The 21,363-nt window shown below is 31.9% G+C and overlaps 1 protein-coding gene across 3 annotated transcripts in view; it reads left to right on the top strand.

The window, feature by feature from the left end:
- The first annotated feature begins 3,727 nt into the window (after positions 1–3,727).
- LOC124369866 (neprilysin-2-like) overlaps positions 3,728–21,363 on the top strand; it is a 72,458-nt gene continuing 54,822 nt past the window's right edge. Inside the window, exons 1-6 of one of the 3 annotated variants that reach the window (XM_046827996.1) lie at positions 8,911–9,054; positions 13,104–13,151; positions 14,160–14,266; positions 16,472–16,610; positions 18,621–18,826; positions 19,843–20,022. In XM_046827996.1, coding sequence (XP_046683952.1) covers positions 9,003–9,054; positions 13,104–13,151; positions 14,160–14,266; positions 16,472–16,610; positions 18,621–18,826; positions 19,843–20,022 — 732 coding nt within the window. In that variant the 5' untranslated portion in view covers positions 8,911–9,002. Of the gene's footprint in view, positions 3,781–8,910; positions 9,055–13,103; positions 13,152–14,159; positions 14,267–16,471; positions 16,611–18,620; positions 18,827–19,842; positions 20,023–21,363 lie in introns of those variants that run through there. The other 2 variants (XM_046827998.1, XM_046827997.1) reach the window with 2 other exon arrangements.

A 21,363-nucleotide genomic window follows, 5' to 3' on the forward strand; every position in this document is an offset into this window, starting at 1 on the left:
AACTTACGTCCCAATGGAGATTGTATACCCGTTTAATAATACCTTTCGCGTTGAATAACCAGACTTGTACCATTAAGCAGGAAACGTCATTTTTGGTTAACACTGAATACAGTATGGTAGTGATACAGGGAGCAGCCTTGCAGCACTGTCAGCCGAATATTAATCCACTATGCTATGTCCCTAGATACGCCGGTGACGCTGTGTCCGGTTCACGTTGCCCTAGAAAAACATTTATGGGTGCGACCATACAAGAGCTGAGCTCACTATGTGTATTTTCATGTGTGTCAGGTGACGTGCCACTTATCACCCAGATAGACGACTTCACCTATGTACTAACCCATATTGTTGAGCATTTAGAGTTTGTGTGCAGATACACTTCGAACACTACAGTTAAGATAACAGAGCGTAAGAGCCTGGGTGCACTACACGTGAGAGTGCCGTGTGATTGTAGCTTAGTCGCTGACTCCCACATTTTGGTTTCAGAAAGCTGTCCGTGTAGACAGGAAGTGGATAAGTTAGCTGTGGCACACATACTTCCAGCTTCGTGGTCAAAATTAAAAACTTTTAAAATCACCTCTAAAATTAATCATGTTTCCAGCACTTTGGAGACACTAGACGAATGCTTAGACAACGAATGGCCTAGTCAGCTGCCGCACTGGAATTTATCTTTTTCAGAACATAGAAAGTTAGAGAGCCCGACGCTTAAGGTTTTGTCAGTGGAGAGGGACATGTATACATCACTGTCAGCCGTGCTGCACTCCATTTATTTTTGTATACTAACCATAATTGTTGTGAGAAATCCCCATCTAGTAGGCTTAGGTATAGGAGCATTTTTGAGAGCAGAAAATGAAATATTCTCCCAGAATCAGGAACAATTTATTGTGGATTTATTTTGTGGCATTATAATAATATTGGTTCTGATTGGTTGTCGGTACGTCGTGGGATTATGGGTAAACTGGAGAACCAAGGTTTCGAGACAAAAAGGCGACGACATAGCGATGACCGCCAAACGTGACGTCAGAGACGATGGCTTGCCAAAGAACTTACCTATCACGGAGGTCGATGGAAAGGAGCTGAGAATCACTCTCGAATGGTGGGACCAAGTTCGTGATCAGGTATAAAGGATACCAGGTAATCGTTGTAACCATAGGTAAACTTCGAGGTAAACTGTATAACTGTGAACGTTATAGTGTATGATTAATAAAGTGTATAAAATATATTATTTCAGGAGATTATTGTTATCATGAATTCGTAAACATGTAAGTCCAGTGTGTGAATGAAAATGTGGGGAGTGTGAAAGTTTGAATGAAAAAAAAACCGAGTGGCCACTCAGAGTGAATGTGAGTGAATATGAGTATTAGCTAATATAAGAGTTTATATTCCAAAAACTGTTTATTATGATTGACTAGGTGAAATTCATGTTCTGTTTTCAGCGGTACGTATACATACGCCAATATCAGCGTGGAATGGTTAGAAGTTGATTTTGACTAATAATAATTAAATTGTAAACTCATAATTATTCTGTAAATACAGGGGACCCTTGAAATAGTTTTAGAATTCCTAGATTAGGATAAGACTTAATGTTTAAGAGGATTGGTACGTCGCAATGACATATTAATTTGTTAATAAAATATAATTGCCTATTGTATTATAACACTGATGTAAAACATTTAATAATAATTTATGTTGTTCTTCCAGTTGTCATTAACGTAATTATGAATTAAGCGTTGACAAGTTAGTTTCTAAGATTGTAACACCGTATACGAAACCAAATGTTGTATATGGTTATGCTAACCAATGTTAAGAAACTAGGTAATTACTTTTGTAATTTGTTTGTAATTTGGGGAATAAAAATAATCAAGTATTAACTTGTCAATGCATACAAAGTAACTTATAAGTTGTTCGGGTATAGTTAGCTATTAACATATTCTTGTGTGGTATTGAGGTAGTTATGTTAAAAGTTAGTTAGATGTATGTAAAGAATAAAATTTAAGAGATAAGAGCTTTGTTGAAAAATGAAGTCATTTCATGCTAAGTCTTAGAGCACCGGTGGGAAGTCCAGTAGCTCAGAGCCAGGCCGGTGACCCGAGAGGTCAGGTGACCAGAGAGGCCGGACGGCTACTGCTGACCACAGCTACTTTTGTCACGTAGACACTGCCGCTGTGCACAACTTCAGTTACAAAACTTTGTACCACCTCTTGCACTGTAAAATATCTGTATCCTGTAGTACATGGTTACGCTTATAATGTCCTACTATAGTTTGTTTCACTTGTCTATGTTAATGAGTAGGAAGATGTCAAATATCTAGAATAGCCTTTTCGTGGACTTATAATTACAATTATTTAGTTTGGGTCCCTATAATAATATCCACTTTGTAAGGTTATTATCTGTAAAAAAAAGTGTTTTTGCAATAGTAAGTTCTAGTATGGGTAGATAATAAGGATTAATGTACTAGTTAGTAATATGGTAAATAGTTCTAATAATAATATTATCATGTTTGAATTGGAATATCGTCATTGTACTAGATCATAAGAAAGGGCAATATAGAGGATTAATATATTTTGTTTTGTATGACTCGCACAGAACAGCTGAATGGTTCCGGAATGTGTCATGAACTCATTTATTCATATACAATTATAATTTCTCGCTTCAAGTAATTATAAAGACATGTAAAGTTGATTAATGTATTTTAAATATAAAATGTCGAATATACCTACACGTAAGGATAGATGTATAATATAAGGGAATGGACACCACCGCGGGTATTTAAGAGTAAGTTTCTATGAACTAATGTTTTTGTCAAATAAATGCGATTACACCAATAGCAAACATTGCTAACTAGAGTAGGTAGATAGGCTCTCGTAGGACAACATGTTTTTGTAGAAGGCAAACCTTTGTGAGGAACGATTCATTGCCTGTTGCTGGAATAACATTAAAATTAATAAACTTTCCCTGGAAATGTATTAGTGAAGCGGTACCGATGGGAGCGAACGACTGAGGCTCGTGATCGAGCCGTCCCAACGCCAGAGACTTTATGTGTGATCGAGCCGTCCCAACTTCACAGACTTTATGTGTGATCGAGCCGTCCCAACGCCAGAGACTTTATGTGTGATCGAGCCGTCCCAACGCCACAGACTTTATGTGTGATCGAGCCGTCCCAACGCCAGAGACTTTATGTGCCAGTGTAAATGACTGTCCCTGAGAAGTGGCTGCCGCAGTGTCGTTGTTCCCCATGTGTTTCCTCCACATCTAAAGACAACTATTGACTGTTGGAGAACCCCGACCGCTAGCCACACTGTTAGCGATACGCGGCGAAACGTGAGGGTAGACGCCATGGTAACTTGTGCACGTGACCCAGCCGCCCAGCTGAACACAACCAAGGGACCAGCTGCCAGGGCCTGGAAGAATGAAGAAGACGAACTCCTAGAGGGCATCCACCCCAACAACCACCCTTAATTTGGCTGGGGGTGTGTGACGTCGGGGCCCATGTTCCCGCCGTCTGGAAGTACTGGAGGGGGAGGTCAGCAAGGTGAGCGCCCGAGGCGGTGTGTACGTGAGAGGACTCCGGCGCGAGCGGACGTCCGAGCTCCCTGAGGGCCGATCTAGTGTAGGGCTTAGCCTAGTGATGGTCGTGACGCGTGGTGTCCGTGGGTTCGGAAGTGTTGTTGTTTAAGTTAATAAAGTTGCTGTAATCTGAGCTGCGTTTGGTTCCTGAGTACACCCCCTTCGCCCCAGCTGAGCAGGAGGCGTGACAGTATATATATATATCTCAAAATAAATGTATTTATAATATTTGATATAGTAATAACATTGTGTTTAGTATGCTGTACCAATTTTATAGTTTTAAGAATTGGAGTTTTAAGTTTGGGGTTAGATTGTACCATGCAAAGTCTAATTGGGGGTGCAACAAGTAAGATTTAAATGTGAATAAAAATATATTTCAATCTAGAACAATTGTGGGAGGGTTAAATTACGATAAATCAGAAATACAACACATTAAAATAAACTAGCAAATATTTTATCTATAACGAAATCTTATTATTTTCATTTACGTAAATTTTAAATAACAGACTTCAGCAATACACATTTAGATATAAATATACCAATACCAAAGATGAATATAATTTGATACTAGATTCTATACTACAAGTTATGTGTTTTTTTTTTTTTTTTTTTTTTTTTTTTTTTTTTTTTTTTTTTTTTTTTTTTTTTTTTTTTTATTACACATGTTGTAGTTAATCATGACACCAACATTGTTTTGTTTCGCTTTACTTTTATACGGATACTAAGCATGGAAAGACCTTTCTTTTAAAATATGTAAACATTTTGATAAATTTTACGGAAATAAATTACCAAATTTTCTATTTTATGACTATTTACCTAAAATAAACAAAATTTATAAATATTCGTATTCATTTCAAATGCAAACTATTACTGTAAACTCTATTCGAGGTAGTTTAATTATCCACTTGAGGTACAAATACCTACGAAAATTAAATGAAACATATCAAAGCGATTAATAAAACCCAGATATTTTGGAACAATACATATGTAAAACTAAATACAAAATTTCTAAGACATTTATTTTCACTTGACACTGACACATGCCACTATTAAATTAATTATACCCCGCACTCGAACACTCTCACTCACACTCCAGATTTGTTCCTTTCGCCGTTAAATCTTTCAAATTACTGCCAATATTCCCCTTGATCTCCAAGATCTTTCGATGTAAACTCCGCCAGCTTGCCTGCTAAATGTTTCAATAGTAATCGGTGAATACCAATAATTTCTAAATCAGCATGGTTGCTTGTCCATGAACTTTTTGACCTTGTTATTTCCGGCGTCACTATCTGTGTCAATGGTTTCTGCGTAATTGTTAAAAACCATGTGGTATCAATTCCTGTTTGTGTTTCAGAGTAGTTTAGACTGACTTGGCCATCGACTTACATCCGGAGAATATTTGTTTCGATTTGTAATGTGATATTCCTTTTTTCTGTTCTTAGGTCTTATGAATTTATAGATACTATTAATTACTTGTCGATAATAGAGATAAAATTCTTATAGATATTAAATTGGCTCAGTTTTACAAAACTTAAGTAACAATGAACGCCTTGGAAAAATGCGTGTGTGTGTTTCAAAAATGTGTAATAACGTACACTTTGTTTAACAGATATTACACTTAACGTCGGGAAAGTGTCTATATATTGTTAATATTGTTTATTGGCTTTGTAAGTGTTGCTTTGAAGTGATGCGCTGACTCATTACTGTCTAAAGTTTTAAAACCTTCCTCCCATTTATTTAAATGATTTGTTAATTCAATGCTCATACAGAACAACTTAATTTAAAATTACTGACTTATAAACGAAAGTATTTACTATCCAATTCACTGATTATTTTTACTAAAAAATGACCAATTATAGAAACATAAGACTGCATAATAGGCGTCCTAATGAATAAATTAGTCTTCAGAAATTGGCACAATTAAGATTATTATTAACCCATCACGTTCTAGATCAGGGATTTTAGACTGTTCTTGACTGTTAAGTTAAGGCAATTATAGCACAATTCTTCATCTGATTAAACCTTAGGTTAACTTAATCATTATGCTCTTATTGCTTTCAAGTTATTTCTTTATTAGATTTTTTTATTCGAATTATTATTTTAAAGTTCTTTAATGGATATAAATTGATTTGACGAATCATATGTTTTCCAAATTAAGCGTTATGGGTGTTATATCATGTGGTAGGAATATCTTCCCTATTTTAAAACATATTTGTGCCAGTAGTGCGATTTAGGTCGTTATCTTTGTTAACCAGAATATAACTGTACATTTAAGGGTGCCAAGAAATCTAGTTCAAAATGTTTCTAGTCATAAATCAAGTCAGATTAACTCTATACGTAGGAGGCACGATATTAGCTTCTGTGCTCAAAGATATCAAAAACCTTGTACACGATTATGTCATTGCACGATGATAAGTCATTGCACGATTATGAACAAAATGGGATCTTATCATAATTAGGGCAGAGTCGGAAGTTGTTCCAGCAGAGATATCAAGCTAGCATACGTCTCAGTCCATGCTCTAAACTACACAATTTTCAACTTTTCATTTAATAAGAAACACAGCACAAGTTTTAAACTATGTCAAGATACTTATTATTATTCTTTGAATATACCTATTCGTCACCAGTATAATATATTTATTACTTCAATAAATTTTCGTAAGTGGAGACAGTAAATAAAACCATTTCGGACCGCAAGACCAAAAATTTTGTATTTGAGAAACAACAAAAAGTTTATTATGTTAAAATTGCACGCAAATCAAGTAACTGAATTGTTCTATAAATATGAATATATAGTCAAAAGTAGCGGCTATAACGCCGGGCCGCCACGAGAGGGCGGCTTACAAGAATTTAAAATTGTTATATATTATAATAAATCTATGTAATTATTTTACTGTAAAGAGAAAAATGTTTCAATTAAATTATATTATGAGAGCATCTAGCTTTTATATATTTAACTTTTAAACAAAGCTTGAGGCAGATTTAAAACGAATTAGATCAATCCCTATACTAATATATAATTTATAAATACATATGTAAAGGCAGACAAGGATATTTAAAACTTATTTTATAGCATATATTTAGAAAATTAGTTATCTAAAGAAATATATTATTTAGATTGTGGGTGAAGCCAAAATCCAGCTAATAAAGTACTATTAAACATAAAATAAATAAACTCTTTACCGTCAAAGGATTGCTGCCAACCGATGTTACTAAAAGGCAGAGACAGAGTAGACTTACTAAAGCCATTTTCAGTCACAACAAAATCTAAACAGAATAATATATTGCCAATGATATATATACCGATAACCAAGCCATTACTGAAATATACATTTCTGTGAGAAACAATTTTTTGTACTAAAAATAAAAAACGTTGTAATCGTTTGATTTATTCAAGAACATATTGTCAAAAAAATCCTTGCAATTTGCATAAACATTCAAAAAAATTCATTGTTTTAGTGTATCTCTATCACAAGCATAAAACTTTTATTACATCTATAATTTAAAGTAAATAAGTTCAGTTTTTATATGGTCACCTTATAAGATGTCAACCTGCTGTTTAATGAGAAAATTCTTCACTGATAGTGTGCTTTAATTAAAAACCAAAGGATCATAAATAATAATATATGGTAATTCTACGACGTGTGGGTGTACTTTATATTGTTTTAGTCTAATTGGCGTAAAAGACATATAAGTCGTTTTTCATACTTGTCAATAAATTATTAACTAATACAACTGATTGTGATTGTTTAGTTCGTTGATAAGAAGTTTGTGAATGTAGCGTCTCCATCTATACCTGCTTTATTAATAATACAAACGAACATGAAAAATAAAATAATACTAAGGCTGATAGATTTAGAAATTTCAACAAAACCGACTTGAATATGGCTTGAATCAAATTATATAAATTACTGACAGTTACCCGCGGCTGCGCACGCAATTTTGTAGGCTTTGCACGTGCATAAACACTGCTGGATGGAGTGAATTATAATTACGTCGCCGATGTTGGAGTTTACCGATCAATAGCTGATTTTTTCTGATCAATTCCGATATATATATATATATATATATATATATGTGTGTGTGTGTGTGTGTGTGTGTGTGTGTGTGTGTGTGTGTGTGTGTGTGTGTGTGTGTGTGTGTTTCCGCGTGTCTGCATTACAATTTGCTAGGTTAACAGGGGCTAAAATTAAGATCAAAATTGATAATATAAAATATTGATTACTCTTAAGAAGAAACAACACCATTTATCTTCTCTTGCGTGTAAAACTTATTCTCTCAGCAGTTCTGCGACAGCTTATATTTCTGTGTAGTTTTATTTTATTATTAGTTTCCAAGAATGAAAAATATATTCCAATTGCTTAACGATTTATGTTTTTGGAAATTAGGTATACAAATATAATAATATTGATATTTTGTAGGAATTCATTGATTGTAAAGAGAACATAAACGTTTCTATTTCATTTTAATTATATTATGGCATTGTTGAGATTGGTTTCTTTGTAACAAAAGACTGTTTCTGAGCTACTCCACTACCTTTGTTCAAAGGTACTTAAATATTGCTCCTATCAATTAATGTTATTGAATTAAACGTATTTGTAATCGTACAAGGACGTACCCAGCGACTGGGTCCTAGGGTCCGGACTCCCCTCCCCCAATTTTAAATGTTTCAATTAATTTTTTCGTAAACGATTATTATTATTTAAATAATTCAGTATTATTGACATGTGCTGCTGAAAGATCGTTGTTAACAAAGAAACTGATAAAGAATTGTTTAAGGAACAAAATGAGGTCATACTCTCTGTCCACTACGGGAAAATATCAGTTATATGGACTCCTCCCCTCACCGCCTCCTAAATATTTATATAACACCTATGGTCTAAATAAGAACAATTACGTATTACATGACAAAACAAAGTTGATGGAATTATCATAGCTACAACATATTTAATTACTCTTTGCATACGGGTTGGATTGTGGTTCCGAATATATAGAAAATTTCAGTTGTAACTCTGATTTTTCGGGCCCCGTCATGTCCCGCCACCGCGCACGGTCCCATCAAATAGACGTCCCTGAGGGCCCAGGTTCCGGTAAAATTGTCTCAATAAACCGGTCTGATTACGGGTCTCGTGGTAACTGAAAGTCTCAGAAGTGCTCAAACAAGTCAATTTTATGGAGTGAAACGCTGTACATTTCCTCAGTAATGCACTTTATTGCAGGTCGTTAAATAAATGTACAATAAACAAATCAAATCTTTACACAATCAACAGCTGATGTGCAATATCTGTTTAGTAATAAATGACTTTACTTAAGATTTAAACATGGTGATTTATTACAATTAATCAATCCCCGTAACTTAAAAGTCCTTCAGTGATGTGTCAGAGGGAATGCTGAGAGACTGCCACATACAACATTAGTTGTCGTTGCTCACTGGCAACATGTCACCCAATGGCTGGGCTTGTCTCGTAATATTATTTACCATTGGTTCATGTAAGTAAACCATTACTCATTCCTATTGTACATTTTGTATCTTTAAGGGAGGTACAAAACAATTTATTAATTAAAATGGGATAAATTTATGATCATACATCTTTTTATTTATGTTTTTCTACATATAATCTACACAAAGGTACTCAATATTTCAGTAAAGTGCAAGTAACAGTTGATGATTCATTTAAGTAAATTAGGTTACTATATACTATTTTGAGTGATAAAAACAGTGATGAATAATTCATACGGAGTACAGAGCTAGAGTAACCATCAGAGGAAGGTACCATAGTAATTTTAGTCATGCATAGAATCGATTCATTGATAATCATTTTTAGTTTGATATTGAAGCTAGGCAGTAGTTCACATGCTTCCACGGATCAAAATCGTCCGAGCCTTGAAATTGAAAATTTGGGTGGGTTTTCGGCTCAAGATAGCGAAAAGTTTTTAAATGACATTTTGATTAAAAAAACGGAGGATTTATCTTAAATTAATAAAATATATATAGTTATAAAATCCAGTAGTATGATAGAAGTGCTTCATAAGAATTTTTATAGATAGATGTGAGTAATTATAGAAGAATCCTGTTCAACATTTTAATATCTCGATCCAGTTATTTTAGTTTAATTTTAAGAAAAGTGTAGTAAAAAAATATGCAATCACTAGTAGCGAACGTGGTTCATTTTCGTATGCAATCGTATTTTACATATTAATGAAATGAGATGAAACGCCGAAAGATACACATTTTTTACTATATGGACAACAAAACTAAAGCCTATAAGTTAAATTTCATTAAATTATATAATTTAATTACCTTAACGTAAGCATACTGAATCCATCCTATAACACAAAACTCTCATAGACCTACTGAAATGCACTATTAAATTCCCATTACAATTTACATTTGAAAAGTAAGGTAGATTGTGGAGTTAGTATTGCCAATAATGTTGTTGCCTTTGTTTGTTAAGGCTTTTTAAAGGACTGAAATAGTTTTGTTTTCATTTGTGTTATATTCGAAATTTTCGTTTTCTGGCTCGCTGTCAAAAGTTTCGTAAACTGTGAAATACCTTTCCACTTTCCTACCTTTTTCTGCTATCTTTGGCTGTTTTTCGGCTATATTTGACTTTTTAATATTCGAGGTCGAGTTCCAAAAAACTTACGGAATACATCCAACTTCAGCTATAGTCTTCGATGTACCCTTCCGAAACAGTCCATCATCCACGTCTCTTTAAATTAAGAAGCTCACCACCTCCTTCATCCTGCAAGGTTGACGATGATATTCTTAGTGTATAATTTGTAACTGTCAGGGTTGTAACGCAGCAACATTACCTGATAATGTAACACCCAACATGCTGAGTACTACACGTTCCGTTTCCACATATACTCTACATACTACTTTATACATGTGGTGCACATCACAGGGATGTTTTTTATTGTAATAGTAAAAATATTTTTAGATGAGTTTTTTTTTCATTTCTTTAGGAGAACAACTAAAAAGCCTTCGTCGTTATGAACATCATTTGTACTCTAAGTAAATCGTCCCTTTTACACTCTTCCAAATGACAAATGATGAAGGAAATTAATTTTAAATTGTGAAACATTAACATTTTCTTTCATGACTATGCATCTTTTAATGATTAAAAACCTTTCCCATAATTATTAGATTTGAAATGTTTTAATTATTCAGATAGAAAAACAAATAAAATGTAATCATTAACAGTACTTACGTATCAGGCTTTCTTCCACCTTACAAACTATTCAAATTCCACTTCATATACACCTTGAGATTTTACCGAATGTACGAAACACGTGAGGTTGGAGATCTCTTAGTAATAAATACTAGATTTGCGAAGTTTACTTAGAAGGTTAATTGTAACAAATAAAACTCACAAACGCCACTTTTATATGATAAAATAAAATGATTACTTGCCACGTTGCTGCCAAAATAGTGTAATAAGTTGTTTTTATGTTAGAGTTGGCCACACATACTTGTAATTATGGTCAACTAATATTCCTGTTTGTTAATTTTTTCTCATTATACTGTATATTTTATACTGTATGTTGTAATTTTAAAGGAATAAATTTAATTATTTCATCATAATTAATGAACTTAAATGATATCTGGGGGTGGGCCTAATGGTTCCAATGTTTTATAAAATGTTCAATGTTCTATGGCTGCGAAATTAATCATTAAAAACAAATATAAATAATTTCCCTTCACGTGGATGTCGATTCACACACCGCGGCCTCAATACCTTGGCTCGACATTACAGCTGTAGTTATAAATAGGGATATTAGTCTAGAACATGAATGCTGGAAGTCTGTTATTGACGATGGAAGGTTTGAAAACATAACAGGAATTCGGAAATTTGCCATCGTTGTATGTAACAAAAGGTATAACACAACTTTTCGAGGATCGGAAGAAAACAAAATCTTTCCATTATTTTCTTCTCTCTGTTCTTTATTTTTGTATGTATTCATAACCTCCCCCCCATGTGATGAATAGAATAGATTACAATCCTCGTTTTGTTATACCTTTTGTAACAAATAACAATGGCAAATGTACGAAATCTAGCTATACTGTCTAGTTTAAATATCAAAAACACCAATTTTCTGCATTTAATTCTACTAAAGTGGGCACAAAGTACTGATTTATGCCATTGTTTTGGATTTATTTAAATATTTAGAATTTTATTTGTATTAGCGGCTGAAAGCTAGACCTGAGAATCGTTCGTCACATTACTTCAGGCTAAGGTAAAATAATTAATTTTTTCTAATGCGAAAAATACCGTGTTCAAATCCGGACCTCTAGGACGAAAAGTTGAGCGCTAACCTCTTAGGTAGTACATGCCATTCCAGCTTAGCGAACAGTACATACGCGCGCTGCAGTAAGTGCATCAGAAGTTGAATGTAAGTGCATAATTTAAACTTTTTAGTTAAGGTTTATTTAAAACACAAGCATACATTGTTTGCATAAGTAATCATTTACGGCATTATCATCTTATTTACCCGCCAGAAAGTAAGATGTAAGTAAGAAAGTAATTATTGATTAAGGTACGTATTGTTGTTTTCATAGCGTAATGAGTTATTTTAACTCGATAGTTACCGCCCTCTAATGTTCATGGGAAACAACAGGGTGAAGTGTGTTCAGTAAAATACTCTTAGATTATTTTTGTTTTTGTTTTATTACAATATTGTGTCATACATATACGGGGGAAATTGTTAAAACACGTTTTAATATTAATGCTCTGGTAACAGTAATAACTATAAGCTTTGGGAAACAATCAATGAGATTTTCTGACACATACCAAAATATTTGTTTATGTATATCCTATTCAAGTATAACTATGTTTACAACATTTTTACCGTTTTCAAAATTACTAATAATAGTTTAAATTTTTATTTTTGGAATCTGATAAACCAGAAGTTATTTCAACATCTGAAATAATTTTATTTTTACCAATACAACGCCTATAAATTAGTAGGTAATTTAAGTATGTTTAAAGGCAATTTTATAAAGTACTAAGCAATGTTTTATATTTTTGGGCCTAGTTAAACACACATTTGGTAAATATTTAGTAATAAAAAAGTAAGAGGAATTTTACTATTCAGCCTATAACTTACACAACTCCATGTTTCAAATGTTTTAGATTTCTTTGACTCCAATACAATACATTGTTTGTTAGTTGTCCTAAAATATAAATATGAAATGCCTGGTTTTAAAGAACGCACGAACCTTCTTTAGTAATATTTAAATAAGTAAATTTTGAGGGGAAATTAATAACTTATTTTCCCTTTGTTCCCTATGGGAAAAATAGTAATTTCCTCCCCAAAATCTTCCCATTATCAAAAAGTAAATACAATTTAAACTTTCCAAATGGGCTCACCTTTTAAAAATATACCATAAACCTTTGATTGTTGAAATTTCATTATTCAAAATGGATTTGAAGTACTTGATACCATGTCTCAGCAAGTAAATGCACGAATGAGTAAGTCAGTGAACCAGACAGATAATTCAGATTTATATAATACTAAACTATTATAATTTGCAGGTGAATCAATCCGACCCATATGCGAGACAGATGAATGTAAGACAGCTGGTAAGGCATTATTTATCCTCCGCTTACACGATTAGATTAAGCAGATTTTACTTTAAAACTGTGCTATTGTTTAAGGGACCACAGATCATGAACTACTGATTCTATTTTTATGACAGATTTTTAGTAACTATATCACTGACCCTTACGTTATATGTGTATACGTTATATGTGTTATATAAGTATAAATAAAATGGATGCAGATAGAATTATAAGGATAACTAATTATGGACTAATATGTTTATATGTATTCTTTTAAGTATAAATAAAATGTATAGGAGTATAATTATATAAGTTTAAGGGTACTATAGAAAGAATTGTTAAGAGCAAAAATAGATAAAAGATTTTAAAGCGTATTTATGCTGAAATACGTTATGTATAGTAACGAGAAATACGTAACATATTATGGGGTTTATTTCTATAGTATTAACTGTTAAAACCCCGAAAGCAATTTTGTCTTAGACCAAGAGGGATCTATGTACAACTTTTCATTCTTATAATGTTATATCGAGTTATCACAGGACAGACGACACGATTTTAAGAAGGTCTCGTGTCCTTAACAAGGATGGTATTTCGATGTTCAGTTGGCCTTGAAATGATATCATAAAGCACAAAGGAGCATGCAATTATCGACAGAGTGTTTTAAAGTTTTAATAATCAGTACGTTTTAAAAGCTGGAGTAAGTATACCATGAGGAAATACGCCTTTAAGCTATCATCGCCTTTTCTATGCTCATTAACTTGACTCGCAAAAAGAAACGCCAGAAAAATAAGTATTAAATCATGATCAAATAGTTACCCAATTTTACGTACACAAAACATATAAACTCTAACATGAACCAAAATTCCTACTCCTCACAAACGGGGTTTATGAAAACTAATGCGTTTAAACAAAATATTAATATATATATATATATATATATATATATATATATATATATATATGTATTTACTATATATAATATATCATACATACAGTATATGTATATATAAAATTATTGCTTTTTGTCAGCCGATAGAATCCTGAACTACATGGATCCATCTGTCAGGCCCTGCGATGACTTTTACAAATTTGCTTGCGGGAAATTCCTGGAATCTGCAGAACTACGTGATTATTTGGTACGTCCAGTTTGTAAGCTAACTTTAAAAATGTTATACACTTTTATATGTATATTATTGTATTACTTTAAAATGACCTTTATTTAAAACTGTTAATCTAAACCCTTATTATGGCTGTTATTCTGATTAGATTTACATAAATTGTACACATTAATCAATTTAAACTTCAACATAAAAAATGTACATATTTAAATCGGACTACGTTAGTCCAGTTGTATTTTGAAAAGGTCCCCCGATGGGGTGACCATGACCTTGTCAAAGTATTAAAGCAAATATCACTTAGAATTAGATAACCGAATGAAGGAACGCCGTGTGGGGCTGCTCCTTGGATGGGCGACTGCTGAGCGACTCCTTCCTTGCAAGTAGCCCATCTGAAGAATTCGTGGCGGTTCGAAAATCATCTTCCAGTGACTTTATTTCATATGTTAAATCCTTTACTTTTAATTTAATATTGAGACATGTACTATTTTCCATAACAATGTTAGATGTTCTGACATATAAAACATAAATTAAATTAACTAACAGTTGTAGACAAAAAATTAAGTAAAACATTCAATTAATCACTAATTCTACAACTAAATATCAATTACAGCACCTAATTTGAGGAAATTTAGGGTATCTATAGCTAAGCCTGTTTAGAGATATCATCGTTAGTAATACAATATTTAATGAGTGATTAGATAAATTTTGTTATTTTTTAGTGCGGTCTAACACTAAAAATAAATCTATGCCATTACCTAAAAATATACATATAATTTATAATTTAACATATAAAATAGTAACAATAAAATAAATGTTTTTCCTGCTAATACTGTTTCAGTTCATTTTATCTTTAAAAATAACTATAATCCAAAATAAATCTCAAGACTCAATTATATAAAACATGTTCAAAAGTGTATAATCATTGCTGTATGAGCAGTATTTGCTCAACATCAGTCAATATCAATCAACAATTTATTTCTACTTCAAAAGGAATACTTTTCTATTATGTAAAGTGTTTTGTAATTTCTGTAAATTCACTAAAAGCTCTAGGTGATATAAAGTTTACATTTCTTGAAAAAAAAATTATTGTATCGCTTAGAAACTGTATAGAGGTTGATATATCTCAGCCATAGCTCATAAGTATTTTCGTTCTGGGTAAGATTTTCATTTGTATCATAAAACAATTTCAGAACTTTGAACAAGAATAGATAGTTTAAAACTAAATTTTACGGTAACAATAATGGAAATGAGGGCTTACACTATTTTTAAATGGAACAAATCTCGTAAAATAATTTTGTTGGAAATACTGTATATAATATTTAAGGAGATTTCATATGTATTACCCCATAAGATCACTCCATACTCTATCCTGCTTTGTACCATGACAAAATACAGAATTCTCAAGATCTTTGTACTGCTCATGTTCTGTGGGAAACAGAAATATCTAAGTGTGATGTTATGTTTTCTATTACTTTTGTTGAATGAATTTTGCAATTTACATAAGAATCAACATTAATTCCTAATTATTTAAGATCGTTAAAGTTTTCAAAAATAGAACATTTATATAATTACACATGCATTTTTCTACCAATGCTCTCTGTGCACTTGTATTTTATGGGTTCTAAACGTGTATTTTTTTCTGAGATTGAAATTTACGTATAATCTATCTACAACCGGTTTTGGTTTATTTCTGTTATTAAACAGAACACATATTATCTCATTTGTACAATGGAACAGAGATTAATTAATCAAGAAACGACGGGCATAAGATTAGTAGTATTTGAATTTAATATAATATTTTGTTTGAAAAAGAGCACAAGATAATTGCGAGTGATTACTCTGCCACGACTGTAAACACAAGCTGAGGTTTAAGTTTTTAAAGTAGTTAAAAGCCTTTCACGAATATCTTGGAAGTGTCACAAAGGTACGTGTAACATTAGGTGTAAATGAATGTTTATTTCCTTGTAGTGATAAGTTTAATATACAAATTTAACAAAACTTCCTTACATCAAATGTATCTCATTATGTCATAGTACTAACTGTCACAGGCACGTTTCAATATATCAATGAGAAATATACATTTTGTCAAGTTTTAAACATCTATAATATTTTGGTTGTTTATCTGACAATAAACATCTGATGATCCAGATATAAAAACACAAGCAATAATTTTATTGTAAATATCTTGCTAGTGTTATTACAATGGTTAAAACATGATTTCAGTCAAGTAACTCTTCGTTCATCCAAGTTCACGAAATAGTGGAAGATCAGTTGAAGGCTATCCTTTTCGAAGAGTCCACACCAGATGAACCTAACCCATACAAGACAATGAAACATCTGTTTTCTCTGTGTTTGGATGAAGGTAATTGTGTGTGCACTAAATTGCGATAAGTACTTAGACAAGCTTGTATGCCTGTTTCATTGATTTTATAACAGATGGATGAAGCTTAATAATCGTTTCCAGTTATAATGAAAAATATTTATGTATCATACTGGTATAAATATGGTTATAAACATTTAATAATACTTTAGGCCTAATATAATTTACGATAACTACAAAGTACGATAACCTATTATAAAGCTGTTATTATTTATTCTAAATATATATATATATATATATATATATATTTGTATATATAACTGTGTTTATAATATTTACTAATAATTAATGCAATAATAAATTTAAAATTTTCATTTCACTTAAAATTGGCTTTAAAATAATATAATAATATGAATGAATTTAACTTAATTACATTTTAAACAAAAATATGCTATCGAAAGGCCTCACAAAACTTAAAGTTTGTATGTATTGGTTTTGTGTGTTTTAAGTGTAATTAAGTTTATAGTAACCAATACAACATCAATGCATTTAGTTTCCATTTCTTGTATTAGCCACTGCATAATTAAATCATTAAATTACATACGGTAAAAAGTTTAATTTACAATTATTAGTTAATAACTTTTGTAGGCTTTTACTGCTCCGCACTCTTTATTTGTGTACAAATTTTGATAATAAAATTCTTTTATTACAGATTGTATAAAAAAGGTTTTCACTAAATAAAGGTTTTTAAATTTTTAATATATAAAGGTTTTTAAACTTTTATTTCATTTTGATAAAAGATTCCATCAATTTATAATAGCAAGAAAGTTTATCACTCGTCGAACTATTGGATTCGTTTACATTAAGTCCCTCCAGTTTTCCGTCTTTTAACTCATCAATACATAAATAGCATTCATACCCATTATGGTCATCATTGATGATTTTGATCTCAATTCACGGAATTTTTGGAAGTTTTCGAAATTCATAAGGATTTAGAAGATCTAGGGGTTCTGTAATTTCTGCTAGTTAACCTCTTTCATGTTTGTATTCAAAAATAGTAGGTTTTTATAAGTTTTCTTGGTATAATTGTCGATATTTAGTACTTGAATAATATTTAGTTCAAATTAAATACTTATGAACACTTTAAAGATTACAGAATTATTATTTTATCTGAATTTCATAAGAATTGAAAGTACACAACGTTGAATTAAACTATACTATGCGAAATACTGTCAAATTCACTGCCTTTTGAATTGTTTAGTTAATTATGGATTGGTTTTTTTATCTGATATTCAAAAATATTTATGTTTTACAAAATAAATGTTGAAAGTATATTTCTTATTATAAAATGATAAAATATCTCTTATAGCTTCATTGTACAGTACTTATATGGAAATTTATTCATAAATATATTGATTATTTAGTTGCAATTTGTTATGTTGTTGTATTTATTAAACTATAAAACTTGTCCAATGTATACAATATTGTATTTATACAATATAAAACATATTAACATGACTATACAAAATTCAAAACTTAAATATAAATACATGATATGTAAAATAAATTATTTGTTACATTAAACCCATGAAAAACGTGTATATTAAACTTCTAAATTATTATAATTAAGATTAAATTTAACTTAAGTAATTAATTATAAATAAGTTGTTTATGTTGCAAACAGTCTGTTTGGTAAGTGTAGTATAAAATATATCTGTCTTTTTGTTAGAGTATTAATGAGATTTATAATTCTATTGTTTGTTTAGAACGGTGTTACGCATTAATTAGTAACAAAATTACATAATATATATAATAATAAAAGAATTAAATAATTCATAATTTAAATTTAGAATTTTCAATTACAAAAATAAAGAATAATATTATAATTACTAATAAAGTTGATTAAACAAATGTTTTATATCTTCGTAAAATACAGATTTTATTCGATTTCTGGATAAATTTTTTATTAATGACCTTTCCATCACTCGTATATCATAGCAAAACCTAATGTATTATATAACACTATTTAATATTTGACTCTCGGTGCTTTAGACAAGATAGATGACAGAGGAGTAAGTCCAGCGGTCTCTAGGCTGGAGGCTGCTGGAGGCTGGCCGGTGCTGGGAAACTGGAGGCACTTTGGCTGGAGCTTCCTGGACACCGAAATACGACTGAGAAACCTCTCTATCGGTGGTGGAAGTCTCTTCCAGATAGACGTATCCGTAGATCTAAAGAATGCCAGCAAACGTGTCATCCAGGTGTGATTTTGTGTATAGCGTAAAAGTTAGGGAATAGTATAAGAGAAGAAAATATGAGACAATTCTTTCTTTTTCATTTAATTTTCCTAAAATACAGAAAGGAATAAAAATATTATATTTTTAATAATCAAGCAAAAATGGAATGGCCGCAGTGTTAGTAAATCAAATCTTTTTTAATAAAGCATTACGTGGTATGTTCATTTCCGTTTGAAAGCATTACCTTCGACTCAAGCTATCAGGTGCAGATAAGTTGAAATTATTGAAGTGATATTTTACAGTTGAAAGCTTTAAAGTGATGGCAACTTTGGTATTTTTAATGTTTTTCCTACGATGTTTGTAGATTATAGTCTTGATCATAACCTTGTATTATATCAAGTATTAAACTATAATTACAGCCTAACTATTAATTATATGAAACATGAGTAGACCCCAATATTTAATATCCTGTTATATCCAAATAAAATTGGAATTAAAATAAAAGAAAATTGTATTTCATATGCAACTCCACTCTTAGACTCACGGTCAAGATGGAGTCCGCTCACATCTTGAACTTAGAAATCGTAAACTTTAAAGTTAATAAAGTAAACAAATTCTAAGTATACAAGTAAACTGAGTATGTTGAAAGCAAATCCACCACCACAGCTAAAATTGTAACATATCATTTACGAGAAACTAAACATAAACAAATTAATAAAAAAAGCAGAATTCGATGCCCAAGTTATAACAGTTCTTAACCTTCATGTCTGATAATTTACCAGCCGTCTAGAGTTTAACAGCCGAAAGAGAGAGCAAATCTTTCTTGTTGAACCGCTGTGTTTCATTTTTTAGACATACCACTGTGGTAATTATTCATAATCCTGAACTGGTTTCAAGTTATCCATAATCAATGTTGAACTTCAAACTATAGGGCTCGTATGTGAGTGCATATCTAATTGAAATTGCTGAAATACTAAGATAGGAGATATTTGAAAAGAAATTTAAATTACAAAATGTTTAGTACCGGTGTATTTATACAGATTGACCAGCCCAAGGTCTTGAGACAGTCACGGGAGTTTCTAGTGAAGGGGCTGAGCAACCCCATAGTCCAGGCCTACTACAGCTACATGGTGGACATAGCGGAGATGTTCGGGGCAGATAGACGTCTGGCACAAGTAAAACTCAACGAGAGCTTGATGTTCGAGATAGAGCTAGCAAAGGTAAGTTACACAAGGTCAGTTTACTCTAAAACCCTCTCCGATGATTATTATTGACATAGCCGAAATGTACGGGGAGATAGACGTCTGGCACAAGTGAAACTCAACGAGAGCTTGATGTTCGAGATAGAGCTAGCAAAGGTAAGTTACACACAGTCAATTTACTCTAAAGCCCTCTCCGATGATTATTATTGACATAGCGGAGATGTACGGGGCAGAGAGACGTTTGGCGCAAGTGAAACTCAACGAGAGCTTGATGTTCGAGATAGAGCTAGCAAAGGTAAATTACACACAGGCAATTTACTCTAATCCCCTCTCCGATGATTATTATTGACATAGCCGAAATGTACGGGGAGATAGACGTCTGGCACAAGTGAAACTCAACGAGAGCTTGATGTTCGAGATAGAGCTAGCAAAGGTAAATTACACACAGGCAATTTACTCTAAAGCCCTCTCCGATGATTGTTATTGACATAAACGGAGATTTACGGGGCAGATAGACGTCTGGCACAAGTGAAACTCAACGAGAGCTTGATGTTCGAGATAGAGCTAGCAAAGGTAAGTTACACAAATTCAATTTACTCTAAAGCCCTCTCCGATGATTATTATTGACATAACGGAGATTTACGGGGCAGATAGACGTCTGGCACAAGTGAAACTCAACGAGAGCTTGATGTTCGAGATAGAGCTAGCAAAGGTAAGTTACACACAGTCAATTTACTCTAAAGCCCTCTCCAATGTTAGATTATGTACATAAATTGTATAGGATATTCAATATCAAGCTGGTGAACACTCAATGGCACACTCTCTAGTTGTAAGTAAGGCGGCATTATGATATTGGTGTTTTATATACAGTGATAAGGTGTTTCTGAACTGTTTTCGGGTACTTTATAGGCCTGTTCCTGTTTTTATTAAATTTATTATTCTTTAAAACCATTAAAAATACATTAGCAAAATTTTGCACGTATATTTACACTAATAAAATGTATTTTAAACATTTATTAACATCTAAAAAATCTACAATTTATCACTTTGAACTTTTGACTTAAAATTACTCAGAACGAGAGCATTTTGCTAATATTTTGGAAGAAAAATGATTTTTAGAACGGTGTTATAAATCCAAAGAACATATTGCTTAAGAAAAACTTAATGAAAAATAATCCATATATTACAACTTCGGTAAATGTATTTTTAGCACGCACACTCCGTGGTTATTGGAGCCAGTCTATCACTCAACAGGTAAATAGCACTAAAAGCACAAGCATTTACTAATATTTTAGAAGAATAATGGTTTGTATAACGTTTTTATAAAATCAAAGAATATATAGTTTAAGACATTTGAAT

Source organism: Homalodisca vitripennis, chromosome X (genome assembly GCF_021130785.1).
Source record: "Homalodisca vitripennis isolate AUS2020 chromosome X, UT_GWSS_2.1, whole genome shotgun sequence".
Lineage (NCBI taxonomy): Eukaryota > Metazoa > Arthropoda > Insecta > Hemiptera > Cicadellidae > Homalodisca > Homalodisca vitripennis.